This window comes from Etheostoma cragini, chromosome 14, assembly GCF_013103735.1.
Source record: "Etheostoma cragini isolate CJK2018 chromosome 14, CSU_Ecrag_1.0, whole genome shotgun sequence".
Classification (NCBI taxonomy): Eukaryota; Metazoa; Chordata; class Actinopteri; order Perciformes; family Percidae; genus Etheostoma; species Etheostoma cragini.
The window spans coordinates 16405212-16428326 of NC_048420.1; the positions used below are offsets into that span (position 1 = coordinate 16405212).

The 23115-nt window shown below is 40.6% G+C and overlaps 1 protein-coding gene across 2 annotated transcripts in view; it reads left to right on the top strand.

Annotated features, from left to right (window-relative positions):
- The first annotated feature begins 21891 nt into the window (after nucleotides 1-21891).
- The window catches only part of efna3a (ephrin-A3a), a 60178-nt gene continuing 58954 nt past the window's right edge, over nucleotides 21892-23115 (top strand). For both annotated transcript variants that reach the window (XM_034892531.1, XM_034892532.1), the window contains exon 1: nucleotides 21892-22549. In XM_034892531.1, the coding sequence (XP_034748422.1) occupies nucleotides 22440-22549 (110 nt within the window). In that variant the 5' untranslated portion in view covers nucleotides 21892-22439. The remainder of the gene's footprint in view (nucleotides 22550-23115) is intronic.

The following is a 23115-nucleotide window of genomic DNA, read 5'->3' on the forward strand; positions in this document are numbered from 1 at the left end:
TCATGATTTCACATTTGCACTATAAATAAAATTGAATTGGTTCAAAAGTGTTTATCAATAACTAAATGGACAAGCTTTTGCTGTCAGGTTCAATGATTTCTAGTTTGGGTTTATAAGTAGGTCTTCCCCCTCCTCTTAATCTTAGAATTTCCTTTTTTTTCAGCTCCACTGCTTTACAGGGTCTCGCTGATGTGTAATCTTTTTTGCGTTATGCGATTCTGATCTTGCATTCCAGATATTGAGTAGAAGCACTGCTATTAATCACAGAATTATTAGAAATGTATGCAAGGATAAATAATAAATGAATAAAGCAGGTGGCTATAAACATAAACCAGTAACTCATTTGGTTGATCGGCCTTGTAAGACTGCATTAATGATACACTCATCATTGCATACCACGTTCCTCTTGATTTAACCAAATGTTTTCTTCTTAGGATTTTACTTGCTCTTCTTTTTACCTCTCTGTGCTTTATGTATGTTTTATTTACACAGACATTTACAGTGCAGATGCTTTGTTTAAGGCATAATTCCCATAAGTCATCTATGGCAGCACATGCTGTACACTGCAACATAAGTACTGCATATCAATATGCATCTTGTGTGATATGGTCTTGGCATTTATTTCTCTGTATGTTGCCTCAAGGGTTCCCCGCGGAATAGATTTCCTGCATCTATAACAGAAACCACAGTAGAGTGAGAAAAAGAAAGACCAAAACATTGCAGCAAAGAGGAAGAGAGCAGTGAAAAGATAGAAGGAGGGGAGCAATTAAACAGGTGTGGGAGAGAGCCACAGCGGGAAAGTGAGAAAGAGAAAGATGTGGAATTGTAAAGAAGGAGTGGGAATTTCATGTTATTAGCGATGCTGGTGTCACATTACAGCACAGCAGAGTTTGTAAAGTGGCGAGATAACTCTCACCCGAGGCCGTACGCTGCTGCCATCACTCACAAGGACAATCATGTGGCGAGACTAATGCTGCTGTGCCCACTGTTACACACACACACACATACACACACACACACACACACACACACACACACAGTGGTGTGTTTATTCATCTCTGTCTGGGTCGTTGACAATGTGTGTAAGAATGTAGTGCTTGTCGAGGACCAGAACTACAAATGAGCAGCTCTTGTAAGCAGCAGGCCTCAGCTGCTCTGTAGGACTTCGAGGAGCAGCCGCTCTGGCCGTGATTAATTCTCCAGTCTGCATGGAGTCCAAAGAATGGACTGTGCACTGTTATTTAACTGCTCCCTGGTTTGTCCCTGGGAGGGCTCCCCCTTGGTCTCTGGTGACCCCATGGGCTGCATGAGACTGTCTCATTGTTGTTCACTAGTGTCTTATCTGCAGTCTTGTCAGGAAAGACAGAGGTAGCAGGGGAAGAGGTAGAGGGAGGGAAGGTGCAGCGAGGGGCAGAGCTTTACCCGGATCCAGCTTTGCAAAGAGAGAATTGAAAGTAAAGGGATACTGCCTGATCCCTGGGCTCAAATACTCCTGGTTAATGGAAGCTGTCATATATCTGATTTTTTTCTCTTGCTGTTTGAGTGTCTTGTATGACAACTAGATAAAACAGTATATTAGACACTCCAGATGTAACACCCTGCTGTATGCATGTCAGGGCTGGTGTATGCAGAATACATACAGGCGTATGATTGTGATTTACTTGTGAAAGTGGGTGTGAAGGCTGATCCTGCATTCAATCCCACCAATGACTTAATGGTGTATTACATGATTGTGTGTGTGAGTGTTGGTGACAAAGACAGAGCCATGGGGGAGAAGAAAAGATAGTAATAGAGAATTGCTGTTTGTTACAGTACATTAGAAAACATTATGGCTTGGCTAGCAGAGCCTTACTGATGACAAACTACAACAGAAAAAGACATGCACAGACCCAGCAATCACTATATGCAATGAAACAGCTGAAGGGTAATTGCACATTGTAGGAAAGTGCTGCAGCTCTGTACAGTATGTGCAGCACGTACTGATACAGGAAAAATGACCTCTACGTTCTATGTTCAGCCCCACCTTTTTTGTCTTTACTCTGCCGACATTATCACCTACCTACTTTAGCAAAGGTGAGCTGTAACTGCTCGTGATTTTACACAGCGAGGCTCAGAGCACCCTGGAAGCTGTTCACAGTAAAAGGAAAGCAGGATAAAACTACAGACCAGTCACAGAATTATAGCGCCCAAGGGAGCACGACATGTTTTCTGCTTGTGTTTAAAGAAAAGGGATGAGGGTGAGCGTCTCCCTGTTTTCTTTTTATTTCTGATGCTGGTAAATGGTGGCCCAGTTTGTTCCCCCCTCCCCCCACGCCTCCTCCACCGCGCTCCTGCTAGTGAAATTACCAGTTGGTTACCATAGAGACGTGTTTATAATTGCAGTTTACTACTTCCTTTCTGCCCTTTTGCTCACTGCATCTACCTTCTTATTTTCACACCTATCTTACCTTCTCCTCTAAAATGCCATTTTTATTTTATTTCTTACTTGTTTCTGTCTGTCTGTCTGTCTGTTTGTCTGTCTTACGGCTTTCTCCTTCATCTGTCCCTTCCATCAGGTTATTTTGCCCTTTCTCTTCCTTTCCCTTTGTCAAAATCTCATTATTTTGTTAATTTAGTCGCCAGCCTCTGTCAATGTGACTTGGTATCCAACTCTCATTGCACAGAATTAATACCTAATTTACCTCAAAACTTAAATGGGCTCCACTCTAGCAGCTTCCCAATCTAGGTGTGTACAATACCACACAGCTTCCATCCTTGTCTGGCTCAGAGCTCTAAACTTGTGTTCTCCCATGATAAGTAACTGTAGGAAAGTTCTTTATAAGGCGTTTGTGTGGGTATTTGCCATATATCGTTGTTTGCAAAGCACCCTTCTACCTTTGTGACCCGAGAGGTAACGTAAAGGAAATAAAAGCTGTGGGTTGTCTTTCTGCTCCTTCATGAAAGTCTAATGGAGAGCTGATTCATGCTTGTCTCTACCCAAGAAGACAATGGATGCATAGGTGTATTTAGACCACTCAAAGCAAAGTGCTGCTAAAGCTACCGTTGTACTCCCACTGGGTTCAGTTGTGGAGGGGAGGTAATGCATAACAAAGGGTTACGCATATGTAATTATGTAATAACCAATCTACCTACTCTGGCTCTGAGTGAAACACTTATCTCCGTTTTGCTTTTTCCATAAACTCTAAGTGCTTGTTTAAAAACGCATTTGCTCTTGTAGTGAGGCATTGTCGATTCTTTCTGTTTCTGTGATTGACAGGTTTTCTTCAGTGATAATAACTGCCTATGCTCTGGTCATTTCAATAAAATGTTACTCTTCTCTGCAGCTTGGGGACTATGGAACAGAAAAAGGTGCGGATGCCTCCTTCTGTTGGCTGTCTGGTCGGCTGTGGTATTATTACAGTGGATGAATTTGGGTTTCAAAAAATTGGGTCGTAGCTTTTACAGGAATGTAGGTTTTCATTTTTAATACATTTCAGGAATGTTTTTTTTAATGAAAAACTGTAAATTACCTAAATGGTGTATCTGCTTTCCTCCCACAAACCTCTCTTCCCTTCACTTTTTTCTGTGTCTCATTGAACTTGCCTGCTCGTAGCGGCGCATTTACCTTTTTAATCTCCTCATTTTGTTTGTTTTAGAGGTTAGTGTGGCAAGGGAAACCAGTTGTGAAAGTGAGTGTGAAATGGAAACTGGTAGGCCTACAAGGTGAATTCATCCTTTCAAAACAAGCGTTGTCTCTCAATAAACACAAGACATTGTGTGATTGAATTGTAGTCTATTTACACAAATGCGGATACATTGTACTGTATCTGTTTTTTTTCTACACTAGATGTTTCTGCTCGCCTGGTCCCACCAGACTCTTGTACATTTCATTTGTCCAGAGAGTCTGGCCATCTCTATTGACAAGTGTTAACTTCCTTGAAGGTGGGTACTCTGTTGAAGTTTAAAACTATTGGATCTGCCCCGAGCCACTCTGGATCTGTCATAACCAATCACTGTTATTTGGTCGTGATTGTCGGCTGAGCATGGCTAGTGTTCACCAGAGATGGGAAGAAACGAAGTACAAATAGTAGATTTTTCAGATACTTTTACTTTACTTTACTATTTAATTTTTTGGCGACTTTTTACTTTTACTCCTTACATTTCAACACAAATATCGGTACTTTCTACTCCTTACATTTTACAAAATTGGCTTGTTACTTTAGTTTTGTACTACAGGTCGTCTATCAGGTGTGATTGTGAGTGCATGTCAGAGAATAGCGCGGTCACGCGCCTAACACCGCGAGCAAACAGGATTACACCTGTTAGCTAGGCTGCACCTGGCTGTTGATTCGATATAATGGCAATTGTTGAACGTCCTTGCTTATTAAGATAATGTAATTAATGTTGGGTTTATTGTTATCATTTACTAGCATATATGATTCCTAAGCGTATGGTAGACTTTACAATGTTATGTATTTCTTTTATTACCACATATACACAAACAACCATAGAGGAGCTCCTCACGCCCATGTTCATACTGATGCTTGATTGTAATGAAGCATCAACAGAGAGAAGTTGTCTCTATGTATTAACACACACACCTGGGCCGAAGTTGGAAACCAGAATCAGCTCTAAATCCAGTCCTAATCTAGTCCTCACTAACTTTAAAATAATTTCACTGGAGTTACCAATACCAAATTTAATCTGATTGGATGGGAACATACACAGACTTCTCACAAAATCACACTTGAATTCATATCTTGCTTCCCGGTCAGAATCGTATTAACCAGGAGTCCCAGTCTCTGTCAATATAAATAGGCTACATGTTTTAGGCCTATTGGCAGACATCCAATTAAAATGTAGCCAATGGCATATAAAGCGCCTTTTCTCCATGTCCACTGAAGTTTCTCAGCTGCTCTCTAGTAACATGTGTCTGGTCCAGGGAGCTTTGTCATTCATAAGGCTATTTTATTTCTCAGCCTGTACTTTGTTACTTTTACTTGAGTAAAGAAGTAAAATCAGTACTTCTACTTTTACCAGAGTATTTTTTAACACAATTATCTACTTACACTTGAGTAAGGGCAGTGAGTACTTTTGCCATCTCTGGTGTTCACCTTAGCCACCACTTACAGAGCAAGCTGTAAAATCAAACTTTTCCCATACACCGTGGGGAGGAGGGCCACAACATCATGGCCACCAACAAAACTCAGCAGATTGTTTTCGCTCGGGCTTTACCTTCTGGATATTCGGCAGCGTTGTCACAACGGACTGAATGGCTTTGCTTGCATCTTTTTCCACCGTCATTATGGAACTACAACTCAAACTAGCGCACAACCTCAATGTCAACATTCTTGACTACGCCTTCTGTTTGATGAGTGTAATGGTAAATATTTGAGCGGAGAAAACCCAAGAATAAACCACAAAACCAGATGTAGTACTGAAGGAACATTTTGCTGACGTAGATTGGAGGGCGGAGCCAGGCTATGTTTCTGCAAAACTGACATTAAAATGGTAAATGCATAAACAAAGAATACTGCTGTCTGATTCTACAGGGTTGACTCATCAAAACCTAATACTGTTTTGCCAAGTTTCAGTCAACATTCTGGTATTAGCCCTAACATAATGTTAGGCCATTTATCTGGCATTATCAGAAAAGTATTCCATCAAACTACATAATGGATCAGGAATTAGAAGGAACCAATTCAACATAATTCAGTTTGAGATGGTTATAATTGTATGTGTGTGGGGGATAGACAGTGTGTGATTATGTCTCCCTGCATCATGTTACTGATCTTGTCTGTCTTGTCATTGCTCCATTCTCCATTCCAAGAAGCCATTTTGGCATGGCAGAAAAAGCCTGCCTTAGCACCCAGGCTGGTTCGATTATAGCGTACGAGACAGCGAGACGTGCCGCCTTGACATCGATGACACAAAGTGTGTCACCCCTCTGCTGTCTCCCTGCCATTTAGTTGTGTGCCACTCTGTATGGGGCCCTCGCTGTATTTCTTGCCTTCTCTCCTTCTGGGGATGTGATGAGGTGCAGTAATATATAAGAAATGACTTGGTGGCAACTCATCTAATATGATTTGTGTATGAGCTCATAAAAACTCGCCAAGCGTAACTTTAAAAGAATGAAATGGAAGGGCCGTGTTGATTCGGCTCCCTCTGTCGCATTGCAGGGATCATAAATGCGTTCAGAATCGGGCTGTGGGATGAGGATTTTCTGCGAATTTCTATCAGTGCTAATGACAACCGTACCATTTTGTCATGAAATGTGTAAGTGCACAATCTGTGTCAACCAGCAGCCACTTTGATTACAAAGACCTCTACCTGGGTAACTCTCCTTCAGTCTGTGTCATCCTGTAAAGAAGCAGAGAAGAGTCTGCTTCCCCTCTGCAACAACTCTGGAAATAAATAATAAACACATTTAATTAAAATGAAAATGCTGTGCATTTCAACGTTAATCGTAATTTATTCACCTTAATTGAGCTTTCCATTGCTTTGCCAACGGTTGGCAGAAGTGTTAATAAATAAGCCATTGTCTAGATGCCATGAAGCATTTACTTGAGCAAATCCTAATCTACTGCAGCACTTCACCTGCCTAATCAGCAGGAAAACACTCCTCAATGTCATAAACGTCTACTGTACATGCAGTAGTCACACACACACGCGCTCACACACACACACACACACATACACATACACCAACTTGTCATATTTGTCTAAGATACACACACCCTGGCAATTTTTCTGCAATAATTACATCCTTTTCATATTGGAGACCCACCCCAACATTAATTATAACAGTATAATGCAATCATAGCAAACTGTGTGTTGTATAATGTACTGTGATAATATTTCCTCACTTATTTATCTTTTTCCTTGCTCATCATTCGGTCCGTGGTTGAACAATCAATCTATTTGTCCCTTGCTCTCTGTGTTGCATATTAGTACCATTTGGTAAGAGGATATCTCTGATGGCAGCCTTTACTCCCCACTCATCATCTTTCTCACCTCGTCTCCCCCAATTTCCTCTAAATGATGAAAAGCTAGCTTTCTTTCTCTCAGGGCTTGAATAATAATTTTTCTAAAGCAGGGATTTAATTGCATGTTTAAAGTCTTCGGAGTCTTTCACTGTTCTTGAACTATGCTCCTTTGACTGTCACCAATCCAGCATGCAAGTAAACTCTCCCTCTCTCTCTCTGTCTGTGTCTCTCTTTCTCATTAGCATCGTTTTCCCTTCATTACCCTAATGTCACAATTTTGTCTCTTTCTTCTTTTCAGAAAATGTAATTGGGACTTTGCATGTTGGTGATTGTCTCTGTACCTCTGCATGTAAAATCACAGAGTGAAATTTCATCCTAGGCATATTTTCACCGTCTCTTAATCTCACTCTTTTCTTACTTGGACTACTGTTGTGAGACGATGAATCGTGGTAAATTCTGAGAGTGTGAAAGAAAAAGGTTAAACATGGGCACATTTCTATCACTTCCTTTCTCTGCGCCCTTTTCTGCACCTTGAAATGTTTCTTAATCTATTACCGACAGGCCGGCAAAATATTACACTTCATGCATGCAAAGTAGCGTTTATTTGGAGCATCTGATTAGAGTCCTCCATGTGTTTTTCTAGGGGCGTAGCAGATATCTGGTGTATATGTATGAAGTGGCATGGTCTTCTTCCATGTGGCTCCAGGCAATGCATCTGCACACATCTGCAGAGTGCAGAGTATCCCCCGTTGCCTCGTTATCTCCGCCAGAGCTGCTTAGTGATTTATTTACCTGCTCACGACATGCCGCTCAGGCAAAAAGGACAAGGGGTATAAAGGTAGAAAATGGAGAGAAAGCTGGGCGGAGAGGGACTGGTTGAGGACAGGCGATGAGAAACAGAGGAGAGGGCAGAGAAAGGAGGCAATGAGCGAGAAAGAGTGTTTAGGCGATGATAACACACTGATGATGAGAAGAGCAGGTGGAAAGACACATTCAGATGTCATTTACAGACTGACAGAGCCAATGAAGGACCGGGGCGAGGGTAGAGAGGAGAAAATGAAAACAACAGGACTGAGATTCAGACTCTTAATTCTAATCAGGAGATTTGGTTTAAAAGAAAATAAAATCCATGCAAACCCCAAGGATGTCACTTCACATTAGTGTGGACCCTGTCATCCACAAGACAACATCACCAACAGCTGTGGCACCAGGTGGTGGTACACAAAAGGTATTAGTCAATGAAAAAGGACTGGTTTGTGTCAAGAAGAAATAATAAAGGTGTTTGTTTGAATATGTAAAAATATACACTGATTTAAATGCCGTTTTTTTATCGTATAGAAAAAATGTGTTCATATATCTCAATTTAGCGGAAATGCACAAGATTAAAAAAGAAAACAATTGAACTTCATGATTCAGTAGCTGCACATAAATGGTTGGTTTTCCAGGTCTCTCAGTACAGAATCTTAAGTATTCTCTATGACATCATTAATATTTACACCTTAATAAGCAACAATCAAAGTTAAAGTTCAGTGTCTTTTGTTATTATTAATGAAAGGTTTAACAGCTAATCCGCTACGTCAGCACTGTGTGGGTGTGGTATGATCAGATTTAAATGACAGCTACCAAACAACCCACCAACTGTCATCATATTCTGATTTAAATAGTGCTCATTGTTGCACGGAATTACTGTGTGTGACATCACCCAGACACAAACAAACAAACAAACCGAAATCTGTCATTTGAAATGGTTTTATATTCCACATTACACTCATTGTAGTCATTGTTAGTTATTTTCCACACTGAACATAACATGTTTACATCTTTTAATATTTTACATATTGATTTATTGTACATTTTGTGCATGTCTTTGAATCATATGTCTGTGCATTTTGCCCCTTCTGATCAAATGCTTAACTGCATTTCATTGTGTAATTGTGCACTTTTTGCAATGAAAGTTGAATCTAATTTAATTAAATCAAAGTCCCTCTTAGTCTGCACACAAGACATGTGTTGACCAATAAAATTTGGAGAAATGGGTGGATGTCCAACCATCAGCTTGGTATTTACTTGTTCCCCTGAATATCAGAATATCTTTGGCTTTGATCCATGATTTTTTTCTTCTGTTAGTTTATACATGCACATTTTAAACAGATACTTCTGATAACAAACATGTAATAAGATAACTCACTTACCACCCTAGCCATCACATCTCTATAACAAGCAGATGGGTTGGCAGCACATGCAGGCTGGCCAAGGTCAACCCCGGCGTACTCAGAGATATTGGCGCCTGTGAGGCATCACTTTCATCCACAGCCAAGACTTGCGCTGCTCCCTTGAGCTCCGCCTCTCCTCCCCATGCCACCCCCTCTGTCCCCTCTGGATCTACGAGCTTAGCTCACTCAACCGTGTAAGCACATCTCCCCCACCGCTGGAACCAACTTCCATGGGGGCCCTTGCTTGCTTTGCCACCAAGCATGCACAGCCAGTTTTACTGGAAGCCAGAATTCCCCCACAAACACCTTCCTGTGCACCCAGCCCTTTCTCAACCCAGCATGCCGGGGGTTTGTTCAGCCCAATCAGGGTTTTCGGAGCTGGAGTGCTAAATGACCCTCTTAATGTCACTGGGGAGAAAATGGGCAATCTCTCAATTTGGCATGAGTCGGCCCGTGGCAGCAAGGCAAGAACTTGATAGAGTGTGGAGGTTTTAAGCGGCAGGAAACCTGGTGACCTTTCCCTGTTTTCTGACGTGCTGACTCAATTGCCCTTTTGAAAATGCTAATACCAAATGGTTCTCTACAAAACAGGTCCTCCGAGAAGGCCCTCAGCGTGTCGAATGAAAGGGGGGAAGACAACCACAAGCAGTGTGTGTTCAGAGGGCACTGTGTCAAGTTTTAGGGTCAAGGCCCTGTGTAATATGAAACTAGCTGCATTCATTGTAGAGTATATTTTTTATGGCAGAATAACTTCTTGGCAGCATCTAAATAACTTCCAACCTGAAATTAAGTTCATGCACAAAAATAAACTGAATTGCTCTCTTTTAAAAAATCCACATTTGAAGGGTCAGTTTACAATTTGATGGAAGTTTTATATAATCAGTCTCATTTCTCCGATTAGAATTAGTAGTATTTACTTCTCTCCTTGTACTGCAGCACCTGCACAACTTTACACACGGCACGCAACTGCTTAGTTTATTGAGCTCTGCAAAAAAACACATAAAGAGCAATTTAATTATTTGCAATTTTATTCATTCAACCAGCCCCAGAGGTGTGCGAAAGGCTATAGAAAGCTTAATTATCTTAATGGAAGACTGAGATGCATGCCCTTTGTAACACAAGCACCTCTTATCAGCCAAATCAATAGCACACTACGGCTCTGCCCTCAGCCCAGGAGTGGATCACCTCCATCTCCACGATCGAGCACTGATGATCATAATAAGCTGCCTTGATGTGATTCACATCACCACAAATAATGAGGCATCCTCAATTGAGAGAGCGCTAATATCTTTTTCTTTTTTCTCTCTCTCTCTCTCTCTCTCTCTCTTTCAGCAAAGTTCAACAATGTATCTAAACATTCATTTATTCAAACATAATTTCTAATTCATTTACTTTACGTCTGTCCTCCGTTTAAAGCTTGAGTGGCTTTTTTTCAAAATGTTAATTAACATTGGGGAAAATCATGCTGTTATGAGAAACTCAAAGTCTGGAAGCGTGATAGAGACAACATAGAACAATAGAATCTGATGACCGTCTTTGCACAAGTATTGGCCTTGTCAACTATCAGCTCTTTAGAGAGCATAAAAAAATAATCAAGGAGGTCTTATTCCTCCAAGATGGCCCCCACACATCTAGGTACATTCATCTTACAAACAGATGGATAGGTCCATAACTAACTACATCAGCTGTGTGTCACTGAGCTATAAGCAAGTAACACTGATTGCTTGGTTCATTACACCTCCTCACTGGACTACTGACTAACAATACTCCTCTGAGGCATTGCGCTTGGCCTTTGTACAAGTGCTTACAGCAGAGCGGACTGTGGTGCTTGCTGAAATTGCTCTCTAAGCATCAGCTGATCCTCCCGTGGCTCATACTGACGTTAAAAAAAAGAGCCAGGTTGTTCAGGGAGAAGCCAGAACAAAGGGGATTTATATCGAGGCAGATATTGCTTTATGACTTCCATTGGGAATAGTGTAAATAAGTTCAGTCAGTCAAGTTTTTTTGCTTTTCTGTTGCCTTTATTAGTACAGCTGAAGATTGTCAGGAAAGGTGGGAGAGAGAGAGAGAGGGGATGACATGCAGCAGAGGGCCACAGGTCTGAGTCATACCCAGGCCGCTGCGGTCTCAGCCTTTGTATATGAGGTGCATGCTATATCAGGTGAGCTACCAGGCCGTCCAGGAAGAACTATAGTGACATGTGATCAGGAACAGAACAAAAGGCGTGAGGCCTCTCACATGAATAATGTCTGTAATATTGGTTGACCCGTCTGTACAGATAAATCCAGCCAAACGCAATGATTTTGTGCATAGTAATCTGAAAGAATAAATCATTTATTTGAATTGGAAATGCATGATGCTGTAAAAGTGGATTCCTAACTAGGAAACAACATGGGACCAAGCTAGCAAAATATTTCTAAGCTGGGTTCACCATCAGCCCTTAGTAAACAGATTGCTTCTTTAGCGGTCCTTGGTTGGCTCAGAATGCAAGCAAAACACAAAGATTTATTGAGACATTATACAAGTGAAATGGATTTCATAGAGCATAGGCTTGGGGCTTTTACTTTATTTTTTTTCCAAAGTTGAAGTGCATTGTTGTAGCCGCTGATTACACAACAAGAAAAGAGAGTAAAGAGAGAAGCCGTCTAGCTGACTGATAAACTGAACTACATTTTGAGTATAACCATTGTTGTAATGGCTTTAATTTCTATTTTTAACATGTAACAGTTTCTAAAGGATCTCTGTGAAACAAGTGAAGTCCTTTACAGGTACATTACCTTGCTGTGTTAATGTATATAGACTATAGGGTAAAATAAAGTTCGACCACAGTAATGGTAGCTTGTCTACTGTTGCATACAACTCTGATTTGTCTAAAGCAATGAACAATCGGCCCCCCAAATGTTTCATTTTAGAGTAGCCCAGCTATTGACTATGTGTCCTCGCTGTCACACCCTCTGTTAAGTGACACACACACACACACACACACACACACACACACACACACACACACAAATCAGCCACATGCCAGACAGTACAGCAATAATTCAAACAGCTAATTAGGTCAGTCAGCTCCTACGGTCCTGCAGGCGTAGGGTTGTGCAAGATGGTCAGGCCTGACATAGTGACCTCATGGCAACTTGCCTGGGCATCACTGGCTGGGATTGGTCCAAAGCCAAAGGGATGAGTGACCCGAGCATCAGTTGGAGTCAAGATTGAAATCCTGAGCATCAAGTACAGGCCTTCTGGGCAACTTGCCATGTGTCACTGTGATACTGTACTCTACGAATATAAGCAGCGTAAAGTACAGTTGGAAAGGGATTAGTTATTAACCCAGTAGACAAACTTAAAACTTGAATCTATGATTGATCTGATTTTTTGGAAATAAACACCTACCATTCAAAGATATCTGTGAAAGAAGTTACTTATACCTTGGTATACCTCGCATTTGCAAACAACAACAATTCCTAGCTTTTACTTGAATCTGCATGAAGTGCCAGATGGAGTTTGCAACATGGATGACAATGAGAGAACAAAACAATTACAAAAAAAGATAGTGTTTTCTTAGTTTTTTAATCTAACATTCAGCCAAAGAGTGGTTTCCCAACATTTCATGTTTGCAATCCCCTGTGAATAATTATGCAGTTATCCACAAGAAAAATGCTGTTTTTTTTTCTTTTCAGAAAGCACACACATTGAAAGGTTGATGTCCACGCCAGGCCTTGCATTGTGACATTTCTCTCTCTACCTCAGGGCTTTACAGTACCTCCCCCCTCCCACCCATACACCCTCTCATCCAAAATGTTCCAATCCCTCTGGAGCAATATCTTCTGCTCGTGGAGAAAAAGGTCACATGCTCCATTATTCCAAACTGAACTTACGACCTAACATTTACAGAAGAAGGCAAAAAATAGCTGTCGATGTGAAGACGCAGCAGGCTGGATATTTTTGGATGAAGGATAGATGGACAGGCAGCATTTAAGGATTATCATTGTTTGACAACAAAGAGCGTAGTCTCTATATGGAGACAAGGGATGACAAGGCTGAGTGGTCACACATTGATCTGAGTGTTCCAGCCGTGCATATACTGTACTGCACAAGTTATTATGGCGTATTGAGAGTTGTTTCTATGCTAATAACTGTTCTCCTTGCGCATTATGCAGCCTGTACATGGAGGATGCAACCAACCCCTGAGCTGTGATACTATGACTAACACTGCCTTTTGACTCTGATTCACACTGCCAGTCAGTTCTCTCTGCCATTGCAGTTCCACCTCTATAGCTTCTCATTAGAGCAGTAGGCAAGCACAGGGATGAGATGCAACATGATTTTTTCTTTGCCATTCAGGGTTTGACATTAAGTTAGCAAAGAGACAATGAAAGGGAAGCTTTGCTTAATGATGACACCCTCCTTCAAGCCAATTACTTTTCATTAAAGGATTTCGGGGACACAACCTTTACTTACCTACAGACAGCAGTGAAAGTGGATAGAGGATGAAGGGAGAAACTATTATTTTATGAATACATTGCTTACACCTAATTGCTTCCTCAATTGATGTTTGTCCTGTGGTCACTCAGCCCGGATATTGACTCAGCTGTTGTTTGTGTAAAAAAACAATCCCCTGAGCTTTACTAAGAACAGACGCAAGTGAGGAAAAACCCTTTTAACCAGATAATAATGAAAATAGAAAATAATGTATACTGATTTTCTTAGCCTTTTCTTTTTTATAACTCTTGTAACTTTTGGCGTCCTATCAGGTTTGTCCATATGTGTTCATGCTTGCGCTTATAGTCTTATTGCATTTTGAATGCTTTGTTCTGTAACAATGTGCATCACCTAATTTCTAAGACACAGCTCCAGTGAACGCTTATCTGTCTGTCCGTCTGTCTGTCTCTGCCTGCCTGCCTGCTGGTCTGCCTGCGTGCTATTACAGAAATATCAGTCAGATCAATACACAGTTAATATACTCTGTATTTATAAATTTATGATATTACTTAGGCAGTCTACTGTATACTGACAGATTACAGGCACATTCTTTACTAGCCAAAAACATAATGCATAAAAATGGTCTATATAAGCATTGCCTAGTGTCGTGGCTACAACTTTATGTTTAATCAGAATCAGTTATATTGGCCAAGCATGTGAACACGTACAAGGAATTTGATTACTGAACTTACACATGGATACATACAGCAGAACAACAAACAAAGCCAAATCAATCGTATTTATATATCCCCATATCACAACAAAAATGTCATAAAGGGGCTTCACAATCTGTATAGCTAACAAAATCCTCTATCTTCAGAACCTTGACTCGGATGAGGGTAAGAAGGTTTAATTTAATGTATTTGTTAATTGATACTTTTTATTGATCCCCGGTGGGAAAATTACAATGTTTACACTATGTTGTTAGAACACAATACACACAGACCTGAAATCACACATGCTCAGGTCCTATACATGTACAAATGGAGATGTCCGAGTGAGTGGGATCAAGCATTTGGGAGTGTTTGGTGCCTTGCTAAAGAGCACCTTGTCAGTGCCCAGAAGGTGAACTGGCACCTTTCCACTAACCAGTCCACACCTACTTAGGTCCGTAAGGAAATGTAGTTGGCGCACGCAGGGATTATCCAAGATGGCTTTGATTTTGTCACTTGGCCTCCTTTCCGCTACTGCCTCCCCACTGTTCAGTTCCAACCTGATCACCTTGCCTTCCTTAACAGTTTGTTGATACTGCTGACCTCTGAGCCTTGATATCCCCACCCCAGCACACCACCATGAAGAACAGAGCACTGGCCACTGTAGCACACAATGAAGGATCTGAGTCTGCTCAGGATGAAAAGTCTGCTCTGTCCCTTCCTAAAAAAATGTTTACAGTGTTGTGAGTCCAGTCTAGTTTTTTATTAATTTGTGAGTCCACCTTCTTAACTTCATCTCTCTGGATGACAACTAGGACAGGGGGCCTCCTGTTCTTTTGGTAGTTCACCTCAAGAAAATTGGTTTTGCCGATATTGAGCTTTAGATGATTCAGTCCTCCGTAATAAATAGTCTCCTAAGTGAAGACAGCATGTTTTTCACTGGAATCATGCATGTCAATAAAGTGATAATTTACATTTTGCCAAAAGTACACCTAATACCTTTTTTATTAAATTCCTTCAAAGTCTTCACTACGTATTTTATGAGTCTGGACTGACATTGATGTAAACTGCAACTTAACTGCAACTTAACTTAGCTGCCTAAGCAGCTCAATGTTCCAACTGGGTTTAAGGTAACACAATATTAAAAACGTTGTAGAGAAGCTAAAAAGCAGCCATGAACATCATGGCTGAGGAATTGGCAACCATAGCAAAACAACAGCGTACTATGATAAATCTCATAAATGAAATCACCAAACTTAAACATTTTAAATTAGGAATACCATATCGGGGTTAACTCCTTGGAAGCTTGTGTATCAAACTTGGAACAGTTCACTTAAATGAATGGGGGGGGGGGGGGGGGGGGGGGGGGGGGTTGTTTATAGAAAACATTGTGTAGTTTGAGTCATTGTATAGTTTGTCTTTTTCCAACAATCACAAAACCAACTAGAATAACATGTAATTGTGCCATCCTGATAGATACTAGTTTTACAAACAATATTGAAACCAATTATTTTAATGGAATATTAAATATTGATATAAGTGACCACCTGCCCATCTTTGTGACTCATGACTGAGTGCACTGAGACTAAATACAGGAGAATAGGAACTGAAGAAATTATATCTACATTTAGGAATGAATTAATGAAGTTCTAATGGAAAGAAGTAAGGAAGGAAGCTGTCCTTAAGATGAACTATTTTTACTTTTTTTAGACTTATTCAGAACTTTATGTAATAACTGTCCGACAAAATAATATTGCAATAAATGGAAATGTTCAGAAAATCCCTGGATGTCCAAAGGAATTCAAAATGATACAAATAAACTAACAATTAAACACCATTATTACAAAAGGTCTTAATAAATTTATAAAACTTCAAGGATAACGACAAGACGTGGAGAAATGTGAATGAGGTGGTTGAAAGATTCAACAGTTACTATGTTAATGTGGGCCCTAAACTGGCCAACAATATAAAGTACACAGGGATGAAATACTCTGTGATCGACCATGTGGGAAAAAAACATAGGCAGGCAAGGAACTTATAGATTGTAAATAAAAAGTAAGAATAACATTTCCAAAGATTGTGATGACATTGATATGTTTCTAGTAAAAAAGTAATAGATGGAATTGTAGACCCACTAACATATATACTGTATATCTCATTTTAAACAGGAGCATTTCCTGACAAGATGAAATTGGCTAAAGTCATCCCATTGTACAAATCTGGTGAGTCACATATTTTCAACACATATAGACCATATACTTGCTTTCTCAGTTCTTAAAATACTCAAAACTATTTGTTAACAGGCTAGATAATTGTATTGATAAGAAAATGTACTAATGGACAGTCAATATGGATTCAGATCTGGTAGATCAACGTGTATGGAACTAATTGAGTTAGTAGAAAGAGTAACAAATTGTATCAAATAAAAACTATGCAGTGGGGATATTCATTGATCTAAAAAAAGTTTTTGATACTGATGACCATGAAATCCTCTTTTAAAAAAAACGGAAAGGTATGGCATCAGAGGTGTGGCCTTTGTGGGGTGGCTGTGTGGCTCAGTGGTAGAGCGGTTGCCTGCCAATCGGAAGGTTGGTTGTTTGATCCCCGCCCCTGCAGTCATTGTTGAAGTGTCCTTGGGCAAGACACCGAACCCCGAGTTGCCCCCGGTGCTGCGCATCGGAGTGTGAATGTTTATCTGATGAGCAGGTGGCACCTTGTACGGCAGCCCCGGCCACAGTGTATGAATGTGTGTGAATGGTGAATGTTTCCTGTAGATGTAAAAGCGCTTTGAGCAGTTGTTAAGACTGGAAAAGCGCTATATAAATACAGCACATTTACATTTACTTTAACTGGTTAAAAACTTCATGGAAAATAGGAGTTTTGCAGATGACACAACTATTTTTTGTTGCGGGGAAAGCGTGCAGCAGTTGCTGGAAATGGTCACAGTTGAAATGAATAAATTAAAAGTTTGGTTAGATTCAAATAAGTTATCTTTAAACTCAAATAAAACTAAATTCATGATATTTAGAATTCGTACTATAACTACAGTACAACTAGAGTCTATGAAAGTAAATTTCTGTGTAATACTTGTTATTTATTGGAGCTTATACAGGTTCACACACCTGTCAAAGCACTGAGTTCTTCCAATCAGATGTTCCTCAATGTGCCCAGATCAAGATTGAAAAATAAAGGTGACCAAGCCTTTGCAGTGACTGCTCCAAACCTCTGGAATAGTTCACCAATTCATATTGGAGAACATCTCGGACCATTCAAGGATGTACAAGTCCTTGCATAAGACCCACTATTATTGTTTGTCTTTTAATTCGAATTGAGCTTTGATACCTTGACATTTTTATCTACTATTAGTTATTTGTGTTGTGCATTGTGCATGTTGTTTGTGTATATTATTTTTCACTTGTTAAGCACTTTGGTCAACTACAGTTGTTTTTAAATGTGCTGTGTAAATAAAAGTAAACTGAACTGAATGAAGAGAATTGGAGGTGAATGCACGTGGTTTGGGGTTGCATCGATTCTGCTTGAAATGACAACTGAAAGCAGCAGAGAGTAGAACATATTTAAAGTTTGAATGCAGCAACGCAATAGCTCATGTGGCAGATCTGGTTGATTTAACTGAAAGAGTAAATGCCCACATTCAGCTGATTACAACGCAACTGATTAGGTTAGGAGAAAGAGAGAGAGATGTGCAGCATAAAAGAACGGTGGTCTTGAAGTGCAAACCGTATAAAAGTCTTCCTGAAAGAATATACAAGAGCTTCCTTCGGTATTATTAACATCAGATGTTCAAAGATCATTTGAAAACCCCTTTCTCCCTCTCCTTTATGTTGTCAGAATTGGAGGGTTTGAAATAAGTACTTTTTGGACGTACAATTTATATGCTGGCTTTTCAGCCCATATTTAACTATTGCTGTTCAGTACAGCTCCACATTTGCTTTGACGTAATCGGATAACTCTTTTAGACAAGTCAAGTGAAGTTTTTGTATAGCCTATGACATAAAATGGCTTTACAGGCCCAACCCCCCAAAGGTTCCCAAAGCGGCACAAAAACCTGCTACAGTGTGGTTATTATTCTGCTTGTTTTACAATTCTCATATGACAATATTTAATTTCTTAAGTACTGTGCCCTTAATCCATGTCAATTTACTCCAACTTTATTTTGCTTTTTCATTTCTATTTGTTCCTCAAAACAGATTGTCCTCAAAGTTTATCTCCTCGCTCTTCCAACCCTCTGTCCTTTATGACCATTTACCAACACATCACTCGCCTTCCCCAAAGGCTCAGCCCTCATTCTAGCATCCACTTCCCGGTGCTCCGTTTTCATCACAGCCCAACACTGAGGAACATTGTTCTTGATTGCTTGGCAGATGCCATTATCCTGGGCTTATATCTTCACAATCACATTAGCCATTTGCACAGCTGGGTACTTACTGAAGCGAGGCAGGTTAAGCACCACACTCAAGGGGGCAAAACGATGGAGGCCCACCTGGAGCTCAGGCCAGGACTCTCCTCAGCACCATGCCATTACCCAAAACACTGTTGGCCTTTCTTCCATTTAGCTAATGCATCCATGTCTCCCTCTCAATCTCTACTCCCTACAGTTTCTCACTTTATACTTTCTGTCCTATTTAACCTTCTGTACCTCTCCCTTGATTCCTGCACTGTAATTTCTTCCTTCCTCCAAACTCGATCTATCCGTGCCCCCAGGCTCTCTCTATTTTTTCTTCTCATTCTCTCACACACTATAACTTTTTTTGTCCCCAATTCTTTCTTTCCATTTTTCACTCCATCACCTGTATGGCTATTATGAAGGGGCTGTAAAATGCAGATTCACACCAAATGAAGAAGTAAAGAAAGCGGGATGAGGGAAGTTGGCGAGGTGACGGCTGACACAGTGCTGAGCTCGGGTGGCATGCCAGAGATACATTTAAATACACTCTTACTTTTACACAAAGATGTTTATTTGTCTGCGTTTCCAAGTTCAAAAGGCTGTTATTTCTGTCACAGGTACTTTATATTCAAGTTTGACATTTAAATAGATTAACTGATAAATCAAATAAATTGTTGTTTCCTGACACCGCCACCGGACTTTAACTGCAATCATGACAACCTAATTTTAATCCATTAACAATAAAGATAATATTACTCCAAAATGAGAAGTAGGGAAAGGAGGAACAGATGGGTGTCGGAAATTAGAGGTCACACAAATAAAAGCCGGAAAGAAGAATAAAGAAATCCCAATGAGGAAGAAAACAGCACATTTTTTCATGGAATATTGCTTACGCCAGGAATGAAGTCAGTAAGGAAATCAATATGAGCCATAGTTACTGTTACCATAGTGTGCACCGACACCTATTGTAAATTACAAGTTGTTCTGTAGAAGCTGCAGGAGGCAATAAGCCTACATAAATAGTGCATCACAAAGTTGAAAGAACAGCTGTGTACAATAACTTATAACACTAAGAACACCTCATGTTCAAAATACACACTCATAAACACAAAGGCACATCATACATATGCATTCGTGCCGCTGCTGGTTGAGACGGGTCCAGGAAACATATTAAATGTCGCTCTCTATATTTCCATCTCACTTTTATTGGCACTGTGTGGTCGGTGCACGCAACAGGAAGCGGAAAATCATCAGTTCATGAAGAAATGGAAGAATATGCTCCTTCTATGCAGCACTTTCCTTCTGAGTGCGAGGTGACAAAAGGATGACAAATGTTAGAGTGGATGGAGGCGAGTGATCCACTGGAGCTGCACAGATAGGTGGCAGGACAGAGTGAGGGAGAATTGGGAGGGAAAAAAAGTGGTGGTACTTGCTCTTTCATCCACCCCTTTACTCCATTCACCACGGCAACATGCCCGGAGGCCACTCAAGAGAGGCGTCATCACTGACAAAAACAACAGAGAATCGGGGAGTGAGTGAGAGCAAACGAGAGCAAACTAGACAGACTGTGTGTATGTATGAGTGCAGAGAGAGGAGAAAGACGGCAGCAGATCTACAACTGACTGCGACAAACTCTCCTCACTCGAAGAAGTGTGAATGTGACCTTCAGGGCTGAGAAGTGTAATGAACATTTATTCATCACTGGAGGTCATTCAGATTAATGTTTGGATCGCTCAGCTAAAGTTTCACCAACAGTGTCTACGACCACGTTTATGGGTGTGAAAATCACTGATATCCTCTCCAAAAAGGACACTATTATAAGATATGAAATTGGCAGAGTTAATCAAACCGAGGCTAATGCTTAATATTTGGAATTAACTGAGCCATTAATACTGCGTGCTGCCGTTAGGCTAGATAGAGTGGTTAAACCACCACAGGCGAAATTAAACAGGTTAATTAAAGTCTCCAAATTTCCATGCACTCTCCCCCAGTCTGTATTTTACTGTGAAACACACACACACACACACACACACACACACACACACACACACACACACACACACACACACACAATTACTCGCACACGCTTTGTTACTATACTTGCAATGGTCTTTTGCTGTCTGTATTAATTTCCTAATAATAATAATAATAATAACAATAATATGAATTCTAGCTCTAACTTCCTTAACCTCTGCTGAGTAGTGAATCTAAAATAATTTCTTCAAAATCTTTTTCTACAACAACCTTAAAAATGTACGATTTAAAACAAATCCAGCAAACAAAAGAATCCCACTAAAAGACATATTTTGTATAATACATTTCTAACATCTGGCATCCAGATTAAGCCTCAGACTGGTTTGAGCATCACGCTAAGGCAAAGGTGGTGCCAGGAGTGGGTTTACAACGGTTTAATCTAGATCATTGCCGAATTAAAAACAATGTCAATTTTGTGTGCATGTGCATTGTCTGTGAATGTGCTTGGTATCAGATTAGCGAAGAGTCTTGTTGTTGTGATTTGGCCAACAGACGTGGTAGACTGGACCTAAACCCGTCATAGCTTGCCTTGATCTCAATTTGGGATATTATCAGGTTATCATGTAATCTGTTCCCAGTATTTGACAATGGCTCTGCCACCATCAAGTTGGTTTTTAATGAATTTGTCAAACATTTGATTATCAAACAGCTTCCTTTTTTTCTGGTTGTTGACAAAAATTTGAACAGTGTGCTTGCAATTAACTAATGATTAAACGTGTGAGTCATTTCACAGCTGGTGAGGATTTGGGTCTATCAGTGTGTTCCCAGTTTAATCCCAAAGTAAACCCTGAACATAGTTTATAGATAAACACCACTTTCTAGATGTGACCTGTGCTGTATTATTAAAACAGTTTTTGGTTTGTAAAAGTTAATGTCCATAATCTAAACCAATAGTCGTAAATCTAACCTTCACTTTAAACTCAAACCCTTATCCTGATTTAAACCTCCTGTAAACTTAAAATTAGAATCAATCCTTTAAGAATTGTGTCCAGTCTAAAACTGATCACGACATATTTTTACTGTTTGAATTAAGATGGTAACATTTTCTCCACAAGGTTAATTAAATACAAACAAGCACGCGCGCGCACACACACAGACACACACACACACACACACTGTATGTTTCGAGGGGGCGGGGCAGCGGCGTAGACGGACATGTGAGCGCATCTCGGCCATCAGAGGGCGGGTTTGTAGCGTTGTGTGCGCAGCGTGTGGCTGCCGCTGCTGCTGCTGGTGATGATGAGAGGAGCACAAGGTACACAAACCTTTCCACGGATATCCAGCGGCTTTAAAGCTGTACAAAGAACAGTAAACACCGGCCTCAGCTGTCTGTTCTGAATGTGCAAACATTGCCTTACCTGTGTTGTTCTTCTCTAATGAAAGCAGAATTGCCAAACAAAACCAGGAGTGACTTGAAAGTGCGCAGCGGATACAAGAAAGAAGTCGAGAGAGATTTAGCACAAGGGAAGGTGTCCAAATGGGTCTTGTCGCAATGGGATTTGAGTTGAAGAACACGCAACCACTGAGAAGTCACCCTGATTCAATCCGTTGTTAAGGTAACCGGGAACTTTAAAAAGGCGTTTTTTGACCGCTGGGATGTTGTGAACGAGACGTCGCCTGGGACAGAAGGAGCGGGGACGCAGCAGGAAGAGAGGGGATCCAGGGCTGGACGAGCACCGGAGGGATTATGGCTCTCGCAACGTTCTCCCTTAGCCTCATCACGCTGGCGCTCACTAACTTGCACCTGTCGAGAGCCAGCGACCGGCATGCGGTGTACTGGAACAGCTCAAACCTACAGTAAGTGGCTTTCTGCAGCCGCAGCGCAGCGCTGTCCGTGTTTAACAGCAAATTAACTTGTCTTCTGCTTTGTCGATGCGCACCTGTGCTGATAACTTATGTACAGAGAGTGGTCACCCTTTGCAGCGATTTCTTTTGTTTAGCCTACAGCATGTAGCCTACCCGTTGAAGCAGACCAGAAATACGTTAAATAGCTTCAATAAGCCAATTATTTTCCGTCTTAAGGTAAAACAGCCAATCAACCTGATTGTCAACAACTGTCTCATTAAATACTTGCGTCTTTCTTTTTCATTTGGTCAGAGTAGGCCTACATAAGGCATCTCCAGAGGTGAAGTGTTCCTACAGTGTTCTTTCCTTCCACTCTGTGAGTAGAGTGGTTACTGTATACTGTACATATTGGATTTCTATCTCACATTTAGTTAATCTTCTGCTTCATACAAACAATGATTCATATTTAAAATTACCCCTGCTTCACAAGTGTTGCTTGTCACCCTACCTGCCAAAATGCAGCAAAGCTAGGCTAAATATATATATATATATATATATATATATATATATATATATAT